Below are 10,520 nucleotides of genomic sequence, written 5' to 3'. Positions count from 1 at the left end.
GAAATCCAATGTATAACTTATTAAGAGAGTAGTAACTAATTTGTTAACATCCTCTGACCAAATCCAGGACTGTTCTCTCTTGAACATAAGGAACCATAAATGAATCAAGTCCCTTTCCACTCGTTTGAATGACCTGACATTTTTACATTATTAATGACGCACAAAGGATCAGTATACTCTTCAAGGTAAGAGAGCAGGGATGGGAAAAAAACAGCCACTAAATCAAAGTTGAGATGATCACCCTGTCAGTCTGAGAGCTGTGCCCCTGTCCCTTTAATTGAAGAGGGACTTTGAATATTCTAGTAAGTGATGCGCAGGGCTGCTGCGGCCAATCAGAGAGGAGGCCACAGCCGATTGGTTGAGCTGGAGAGGATGCCTCGCTCGCATCTGCAGGGGGGCTACTTTCTCCTCTCCGCTCTCCCATTCAACCCCTGTAGTCAGCATAAACCAGCCTCAGAGTCACAGGACCGTGCCCAACGCACCCTGCTGCTGCTGCTGCCGCTGCTGCTGCGGAGCTCTCAGAAGCCGCACAGAGCCGGAGAGACAGAAGAGGAGGAGGAGAGAGAGAGAGAGAGAGAGAGAGGGACGGAGGGAGGAGAAAGAGTGAGAAAGTGAGAGAGTCAGAGCAGAGGCTGCCTGCCTCAGGAGCACTGCAGCAGCACTAAATCTGAAACTGTCACGGAAGCCCAGGGAGCAGAGAGAGGGAGAGAGACAGAGAGAGAGAGAGAGCGAGAAAGAGACAGAGAGAGAAGACTCCAATCCACACACACTTCACAGGGAGCGAACAAGCAAGCGTGTTAGACTGGCAGCGGGGGAGCCACAGTGATGGGGACCCGACAAGACCACTCGTCTTCAGATAAAACTTGAAAAGGGAAAAAAGGAAAAGTGCATCCTCAGGAAAAGAGAAAGAGAGAGAGTGTGCGAGAGAGAAAGAGAGAGAGAGAGAAGAGGAAGAAGTGGAATCGAATCACTTTGCTCACAACAAAGGTGAAATTTGAAGGGAATTCTGTTTTTTTTCGTCACCCTCTCAGCTGCACTGCTTTTTTTCTTTTTTTTCTCTCTCTCTCTGGCTCATAACCCTCCACTTTGCCCTGCTGAGCCTGTGTCTCTCTCCTCTACCCCAACCCTACTCCGTACACCTTGTGTTTTTTTTTTTTTCATTTTTCTTTTTATGTCCTATTGAATGTCTTCTCTGCATGATCTGGCACTGCTCAGCAGTTGAACAACACTCATGGTCGATGCCAAGGGACGGAACATGAAATGTCTGACCTTCTTGTTGATGCTTCCAGAGTCGGTGAAGAACCGCTCAAGCAAAAACTCCAAAAAGGGAAGCCCGAGCAGCTCGTCTAAACTCCCCCCTGTGTGTTATGAGATCATCACCCTGAAGACCAAAAAGAAGAAGAAGATGTCGGCCGAGATCTTCCCCACCAAGAAGCCGGCGACGGCCACTACCACCACCACTGTCCAGCAATACCAGCAGCAAAACCTAAACAATAACAACACTATCCAGAACTGCAACTGGCAAGGACTCTACTCCACCATCCGCGAGAGGTAGGTGAAGTCTCCCACAACCTCCCCTCATCCCTGAGTCAGAACAATCCTCTCTTCAATAATGTGAGGAGAATTAAGGAGGAAGAAAAAAAGCATTAGTGAATGTGATTTTCATTTGAGGAAGATTGATTCAAGCAATGTGCCATTACAGAAGCTGTAAAAATGATCCTGCTTAAATTAAATGGCAAGTTAGCTCTTCACTCTGATAGAGTGAAAAAAGAACCTTACAGTGTTAGGATTCCCTTCAAGCATCTCATAACAAGGTGTGCTGAGTCTGTCTTGGAGAGGAGGAGGGTAGCAGGATAAGATCACTATAGGCTTGTTTTGTGTGTCTGATCCATTTGTCTTAGTCACACAGCACTTGTGTCTCCTCTCCAAGCACAGCAAGTGCTTTCACATTCTCCATCTGTGGTTCCTGGTATGTCTGCATGTCACTCTGCTCATGGTGAGCAAGCTTCCAGGGTCAAGTGTTTGCTTGATATAAACAACACTGGCCCCAATGTCAACTGGAGAGAGAGTGTTTGATATGCACAACAGCGGCTTGGTGTTAACTGGAGAGAGAGTGTTTGATATACACAATACCAGCCTCATTGTTAACTGGAGAGAGTGTTTGATATACACAATACCAGCCCCATTATTAACTGGAGAGAATGTTATACACAATACCAGCCCCATTGTTAACTGGAGAGAGTGTTTGATATACACAACATATACTTTGTGTTCACTGGAGAGAGAGAGAGTGTGTTTGATATGCACAACACCAGCCCCAGTGTTAACTGAAGAGAGAGTGTTTGATATATACAACACCAGCCCCAGTGTTAACTGGAGAGAGTGTTTGATATACACAACACTGGCCCCTGTGTTAACTGGAGAGAAAGAGAGTGTTTGATATGCACAACACTGGCCTGGTGTTAACAGAGAGAGTGTTTGATATGCACAACACCAGCCCCAGTGTTAACTGGAGAGAGAGTGTGTTTGATATATACAACACTGGCCCCTGTGTTAACTGGAGAGAGAGTGTGTTTGATATATACAACACTGGCCCCTGTGTTTACTGGAGAGAGAGTGTTTGATATATACAACACCAGCCCCAGTGTTAACTGGAGAGAGTGTTTGATATATACAACACTGGCCCCTGTGTTAACTGGAGAGAGAGTGTTTGATATATACAACACCAGCCCCAGTGTTAACTGGAGAGAGTGTTTGATATGCACAACACTGGCCTGGTGTTAACGGAGAGTGTTTGATATGCACAACACCAGCCCCAGTGTTAACTGGAGAGAGAGTGTGTTTGATATATACAACACCAGCCCCAGTGTTAACTGGAGAGAGAGTGTGTTTGATATATACAACACTGGCCCCTGTGTTAACTGGAGAGAGAGTGTTTGATATATACAACACTGGCCCCTGTGTTAACTGGAGAGAAAGAGAGTGTTTGACATATACACAACACCAGCATGGTGTAAACTGGAGAAAAAGAGAGTGTTTGATATATGCAACACCAGCCTGGTGTTAACAGGAGAGAGAATGTTTGATATACACAATACTGGCTTGGCGTTAACTGGAAATATTTACCCGGCTGTCACCGGGAAGCCCAGTGCTGGTCGGGGCAAGTGTGTGCTTTCGCACCAGGCTTTGTTGTCGCTCCAGAGCATCATGCCTTGTTTACCCAGACCTCCTCTGTGGCTTGGTACTTAATAATACATAAAGACTGTTTTCACGCTTCCCTTCTGTTTTGCTATGCTTGTGCCGTTATCCCACTTATTTTCTGTCTGGATTCATTTGCTTGTCTGTATTCATGTGTTGTGTTGTACTTCATGTTTTAATTGTCCGGTGAGGGACTCCAGTTAATGAGGTGTCAGACTGTTAGATGAAGACTTTCAGATGAGGGCAGAATGATAGTTGTATGTTGCTGTGTAATGTGTGATACTGTGCAAGTGGTGAGTAAGTCCATAGTCAGTGTGTGGGGGCTAATATTTGAAAGAAGATTAGTATTCAAACCTACCCCTAACCTTTTGTAAGGAAGTCGTCAACAGACAAAAAAGAAGGCCAAAGTGCACGCAACTGGAAATACAGAATCACACTACCACCATTTATTTTCATGTTATTGTCCTTTATTCTTGTCAGATAGAATCAGAATCAGAATATAGAATCAGTTTTATAGATGCTGTCAGATAGATGTAGAAAAGCAAAACAGAAAGAGTGCAGAAGGATGGGGAGAATGTTCTGCAACACTGTGATATGTACATATATGTATAAGTGTATAATATGTATAAGTGATTTTTGTCCATCTGGCATTTATTGTCTGGCAGAAATGCGGTGATGTTCAACAACGAGCTGATGGCCGACGTTCACTTTCTGGTGGGTCCATCTGGAGGCCAGCAACGACTGCCCGGGCACAGGGTAAGCCAGTCCATCCACCCAAGACACAAACACAAACTGCCAGCCACCAAAGCCACCAAACCTGGCCTGCTCGCATTAGCGTGCCATGCGGTGACACAAACCTGCTGGGGACACTAACACAAGCGAGAGCGCCTTTGTGCGCCGGTCCTGGGCAACGCCACTGGCAGACGCCTCTCTTGTAGACGCCTCTCAATAATTGATGCAAATGAGGCTGGAGGGTGGAGAGGGTGATGGAGGGAGAGAGGGAGGGAGGGAGAGAGAGAGAGAGAGTGTCATCCCATCCTCCACCCCCCACTCCTCCTCCATCCCTAAGGAGCCTGTGGGGCTCGTTCATTCACAACTTCACCCATCCACAGCACATTACGCTCCGCTCCTTCTTGACCTACTTCTAAATATCATTCTGTCACAGTCGTCAGTTTTACTTTAATGTTCCAGTTACTTTGATCCCAAATGGTGTACATCAGGTAAAGTCAGCGAAATACCATTCAATATACATTTATTGTCATTGTCGTCGACATCAACATCATCATCATCATCATCAAGCATCCTTGAAAACCAAATATCAAACATTTAACATTGTAAGTCTGTAATGCAGCTTAATTTATAAATAAAATACAGACTGATCCTGTGATCTCTTGCACTTTTTGGGCCAACCTAGCCGAATGCCCTTTACGATCCACACATGGCACCTCTTTGAGATGTTCACCTCTGATCCCACTCAAGAGTTCTGAGCTCACCAGACATTCAACAATGATAACCTTGAGATGCTTTTTCCGGTCACCCGCCACATCTTCATCCAGTGCGCTAAAATCCCTGTCGAGTCCTCTGGCTTGACCTCATTGTGTTTACCAGCTGTTCACATGAATTATTACTCCGTCCTCATAACACTTTCATGCGTCTCTGCTATTCTCTTACCCCACTGCAGTGACAGCACCCTCCTCTTCTCCCTCCCCCTCCTCTTCCTCCTCCAGCCGGGCCGATGTGCTTTGCTGCTTAGATCTTATTAATTGAATTGCTGGCCATATTTATCATAAAACCGCCGGCTCATATGGAGAGTGACTCATCTTTTTGGTCCTTTTAAGAGGCTCAAATGTGTGGCTTTGATCTGTCTACATACACACGCACACTCACACTCTCTCTCTCTCTCTCTCACACACACACACACACACACACACACACACACACACACACACACACACTAATTTGTGGATGTATGTTGTGGACAGTTTCCTCTAAAATATGTCTGGTCTCAAATGTACCAGTGGGCCATAGGGAGTTGATGTTGAACATTAGGGATCACATCCATTTCATTCAATATGACCAATATGCGCCATGCACTTTGACTAAGAATGCTATGACATTAGTGACACAACACAATTCAAAACAAATATACTCATGGCCGTTTTCTTACACATTTTAATCTCACTCTTTCCATATATACAAATTATAAACTGATATTCTACAGCAATCGTAAATACATCATAATTGTTTATTGTTCCCAACTGTAACTGTGCTGCAAGGTGTGTGTGTGTGTGTGTGTGTGTGTGTGTGTTTGTGTGTGTGTTGGCCTCTGATTTCATCATTAGCCTAAGTAGTTCATTAGCACTGAAAAGGAGAAACTTTCCCCCCTCCATCCCATCACCCTCCTGTAGACGTTCATTATTAAACGCTCCTCTCTGCAGTAGGATGCGAGGCCAACACCATCCACTGCACTGACAAACTGCACTTGTGTGTCTCCCCAAGCCAGAGGCACAGGCGCAGGCACAGGCATAATTAAGGGTGAATTTTACTGTGCTCCACCAGATTTCATGCTCGGATGACTCAAGGGAAAGTACTGTAAAACAGGAAATTGCAGAATTGGAGAATTACTAGTATGACATTATCCCCGAGTTAAAAGACCCCTCCAAATTCGATTCACTCAAATGTGGGCCAATTTTTTTAAATCGGTCAGTTTGTATGTGTGTGTGTATGTGTGTGTGTGTGTGTGTGTGTGTGTGTGTGTGTGTGACTGAGACTTGATGATAATTTGTCTGATGATATTGATTAGCTGATGCTGTCAGCAGAGCTGGATGGATTCTCCTCCTCTTCCCCTTGCCCCCCATCCGGAGCCTCAGCATTGGCTAGGAGGCGCACAGGCAGATGGATGGTCGTCGGCTCACAAAGTGCGCTTTTAGGACCAGAATAAACAGCCTCAAGTGAAAACCCAGACATCAATAGGGAACAAAATGGCCGCCCAATTTTTTAGGCACATCTAAGCAGAGTGGGAAAAAGTTCTGACAATAGACAGAAGTGAACGTAACAAAGAAGAAAAAAGGAAAGTGCCGAAACTGCCTGAAATGTTTCTGCCAAGTTGTATAAAATTGCTAGGATTAAGGATAATAGCCTCACTCTTTACAGCAGTGGGACATTCAGAGCGCTCTGAGGGACTGTTTGCCAGACGGATGCTCATGCTGACTTTTTGTATAGATTTGGAGAGTAAAAAAGGGTCCATTCCCTAAAACAGATCGTTATCTCCCAGACTGTAGGCACTACTGTACATGAATGCTGTCTAACCCTCCCCATTTCCTCTCTCTGTCTCTCCATGTGTCCTTTATCCTTGTCATCTTTCCTCCCTCTCTTTTTTCTTCCCATCTCCCTCTCCTTCTCCCTCCTTGTCATCCCCCTCTTTTTGCACTCTCTTTCCCTCTCTACTGCTCTTTTTATCTCTCTCTCTCTCTCCCTCTATTTTCTCTCTCTCTGCAGTATGTTCTAGCAGTGGGGAGCTCTGTTTTCCATGCCATGTTTTATGGGGAGCTGGCAGAGAATAAGGATGAGATCAGGATTCCTGACGTGGAGCCTGCCGCCTTTCTGGCCATGCTGAAGTAAGTGTGTCTCTCTCTCTCTCCCTCGCTCCATCTGTCTCTCTCTCACTCACACACACTCTCTCTCTCCTTTCCTACATCTCTCTCTCTTCCCCTCTCTCTCTCTCTCTCTCTGTCTTTTCTTTCTCTCCATCAGTCTCTTTCTTCCTCTCTCGGCCTTTATGGCCATGCTGAAGTAAGTCTCTCTCTCTTTCTCTTTTTCTCTCCCTGTACTTCTCCCTTTCTCTCCATCTCTCCCTCTGTCTTCTTTCTCTCTCTCTCTCTCTCTCTCTCTCTCTCTCTCTCTCTCTCTCTCTCCTCCACCTCCTCCTAAATGTCACTTCATGTCTGCTTTGCCTCTATATTAGCCATGCCCTTGCCTTCTCCAAAGCACTATGCAGATTATTCACTTGTTACTGGCTCCAACTGAGCCCAGAATAATAGAAATCACTCTGAACATTTAAAAGCACATTTCATTGGGCCTTCTCCAGGAGGTTAATAGACTAAGCAGAAATTGATTGAATTTCTTCCCCTTGTCTTCCTATCCAGCAGTTCACTGCTGTTAAAAATCTGTCTAACTTTAGGTGGAACTTCAGTCCCGTAAGTGAGGTTCACCACAGCAGTTAGCCTAATTTGAACAAATGGGAATGACAAATAATTTCACGCAGAGCCTCTTTGAGGAAACCTAATATTTCCATGTAACACGTCGACCAGAATGTTAAGCACTTCTGCTATTTATCTTGCTGATTAAGAAACGCCTGACAATTGTCAACTGTATTCTGTTTTACACTGCAATACAATGTCTATAATCCTCTCACGATTAAGCGTGTTGACCATTATAAAGCCACAATGAAGAATATGTAGTGCAGGCAGAAATTTGAATTTTTATGCATCGGGGCACTGCCATTAAAATTTAATTAGGTCATGACATTAAACGGCACTGCAGTGTGGTGAGTGTCTGTGCAAGTTGAATTGCGAGTGGCGTTTCTTGTGGGCTCGTGTGGGATAGAGGAGGAGATAGGGACATCATCATTAGGAAGTATTTCTGCACTAGCGGCTCTTCATTTCCCTCTGTGCAGAGTTGTCAGAAGTGTTTGATACACAGCCACGAACCCCAGCACTGTTCTCCACTCTACCAACACCCCCCCCATGAGAAATGCTGTGATCGCTCTCTTTCTCTCTCTCACTGTCTGTCTTTCTTTCCCTCTCTCCTTCTCTCCACCATTGTCTCTCTTGCTTTCATTCTCTCCCCCTTTTCCCATCTCTCCCTCCCTCTCTCTCTCCCCCTCTCTCTCTCTTTGCTCTCATGAATATTGGTTCTTGCTGTGGAGTGGCAGCGGCAGAGTGCGTTGGTGTGTAGGTGGAATATGTAACAACGCTCACCTCTCTCCCGCTTCTGCCTACTGAAAGCTTTTATTGCGCTGCTACATTTCAACATTCCCAGTCTGAGCACTACAACCGGGTGGTAAACCCACATAGATGGTTAATGCTCTCGTGTTGAGGTCTGAGTCCCACTGTGTGTCCCGTCAGGCCTAAAGTCTCCTGTTCGTGCTGTCCGACATGTGTTTGTCACCTCCTGTTCTTGTGGTCGTACATGTGTTTGTCACCGCCGACTTGCAGTAATCTTGTGGGCTGCAAGCACATATCGCCGCTTAATAACCCCAACAGCTGTTCCAAGGCCAAAATTTTGGGTCACTTAAAGAGCTTGTGGAGCTTCCGAAAATACCAAAGGCTTTGCCGCCCCAAATAGGGGCTTTAGCAGCAAGCAACCATATTTAAAATATGGATTTATTTTACATTCCTGTATCCAGGCTTAAACATATTTTCATCAAAATCTGACTGCTATTTCTATTAATGCCATCAGCAGCACGTAAATATTTCGTCATGACAGGACAGGACGTGACCTTTGTGATTAGAGTTTGATATTTTGAATGATATAAGCCACAGCTTACCATATCCAGGGCAGGCAAAAGAACACGGTTTCTTACACATAGGCTCTGATCAAGCTGTGAAATGCCCCATGAAATGAGCCTGTTAGAGAGCAATAAGCACTAACAACGAGGCAAACTCGTGATGTCCATATATGTCCACCCCCTCTCCCGCAGGTACATCTACTGCGATGAGATCGACCTGAGTGCCGACACCGTGCTGGCAACCCTGTACGCCGCCAAGAAGTACATCGTGCCACACCTGGCGCGCGCCTGCGTCAACTTCCTGGAGACGTCGCTGAGTGCCAAGAATGCGTGCGTGCTGTTGTCGCAGAGCTGCCTGTTCGAGGAGCCCGACCTGACGCAGCGCTGCTGGGAGGTGATCGACGCGCAGGCCGAGCTGGCGCTCAAGTCCGAGGGATTCTGCGACATCGACGTGGTCACACTGGAGAGTATCCTGCGCCGTGAGACGCTCAACGCCAAGGAGATTGTGGTGTTCGAGGCGGCGCTCAGCTGGGCGGAGGCGGAGTGTCAGAGGCAGGAGCTGACCGTGTCCATCGACAACAAGCGCAAAGTGCTGGGCAAAGTGGTCTTCCTGATCCGCGTGCCCACCATGGGCCTGGACGACTTCGCCAACAGCGCGGCGCAGTCGGGCGTGCTGACGCTCAACGAGACCAACGACATCTTCCTGTGGTACACGGCGGCCAAGAAGCCCGAGCTGCAGTTCGCCTGCAAGCCGCGCAAGGGCCTGTCGCCGCAGCGTTGCCACCGCTTCCAGTCGTGCGCCTACCGCAGCAACCAGTGGCGCTACCGCGGCCGCTGCGACAGCATCCAGTTCGCCGTGGACAAGCGCGTCTTCATCGCCGGCTTCGGCCTGTACGGCTCCAGCTGCGGCTCAGCCGAGTACAGCGCCAAGATCGAGCTAAAGCGCCAGGGCGTGCTGCTGGGTCAGAACCTCAGCAAGTACTTCTCGGACGGCTCCAGCAACACGTTCCCCGTGTGGTTCGAGTACCCTGTGCAGATTGAGCCGGACACGTTCTACACGGCTAGCGTGGTGCTGGACGGGAACGAGTTGAGCTATTTCGGACAGGAGGGCATGACAGAGGTCCAGTGTGGGAAGGTGACATTCCAGTTCCAGTGCTCCTCGGACAGTACCAATGGGACAGGCGTGCAGGGGGGGCAGATCCCGGAGCTCATCTTCTACGCCTGAAAAACACGCCCAGCAGAGGACTAAGACAGGCGATGGACTTTCACACTGGGGCAGTTCTCTTAAAAATGACAGTTTCTTTCTGGTTTTATTCATGAATCGTCACTGAATCTTTTTTTTTTGTCTGTTTCTGAAACCACTGTCTTTTAAGGCACTGTTACATGGATTTTCTGGTGTAAAGTGATTTTTTTGTTGTTGTTTATGTCCCCGGTACCTGACATTGGATTTACTCACCCACTGAGGAAAACACTTCATCATCTCTCCACAGAGTTTAAAGATTTTGTTGTCAGACCATTACAAACTTTTGTGTTTACAAAGACAAAATGAGTCTTATTCTTTGAAAAAGATTATTTACCTCTAAAGATGAAAACTAGCATTAGAAATCAAGAGTTGCCAAAACAAAAAACAAAAACACTGGATAATATTTCACATTTGTATAAATATGTTGATAATGTAACATATAAATATATATACATCATGCAACATGGCGGCTATATTCTTTCGGTTTCTAAATAACTATGCCATGTTATCTAATGCTTGCACAGGATGCACATGTATATAACAGCAATACTAATTAAATGATGCAAATCC

At 46.4% G+C, this 10,520-nt stretch overlaps 1 protein-coding gene across 1 annotated transcript; it reads left to right on the top strand.

The window, feature by feature from the left end:
- Positions 1 to 1,231: 1,231 nt before the first annotated feature.
- Positions 1,232 to 9,932, top strand: btbd3b (BTB (POZ) domain containing 3b). Its single transcript, XM_076286537.1, has 4 exons — positions 1,232 to 1,551; positions 3,864 to 3,954; positions 6,697 to 6,815; positions 8,900 to 9,932. Exons 1-4 carry the CDS (start codon positions 1,232 to 1,234, stop codon positions 9,930 to 9,932), a joined length of 1,563 nt encoding a protein of 520 aa, XP_076142652.1.
- Positions 9,933 to 10,520: the final 588 nt, after the last annotated feature.

The sequence above is a fragment of the Alosa pseudoharengus genome, unplaced genomic scaffold, assembly GCF_046254945.1.
Source record: "Alosa pseudoharengus isolate Yale_2024_CS ecotype anadromous, Long Island Sound unplaced genomic scaffold, YU_APseudo_1.1 YU_APseudo_1.1_scf_15, whole genome shotgun sequence".
Lineage (NCBI taxonomy): Eukaryota > Metazoa > Chordata > Actinopteri > Clupeiformes > Clupeidae > Alosa > Alosa pseudoharengus.
Note: the sequence above shows the minus strand (reverse complement) of the source record. Positions and strands in the feature narration are given on the sequence as shown.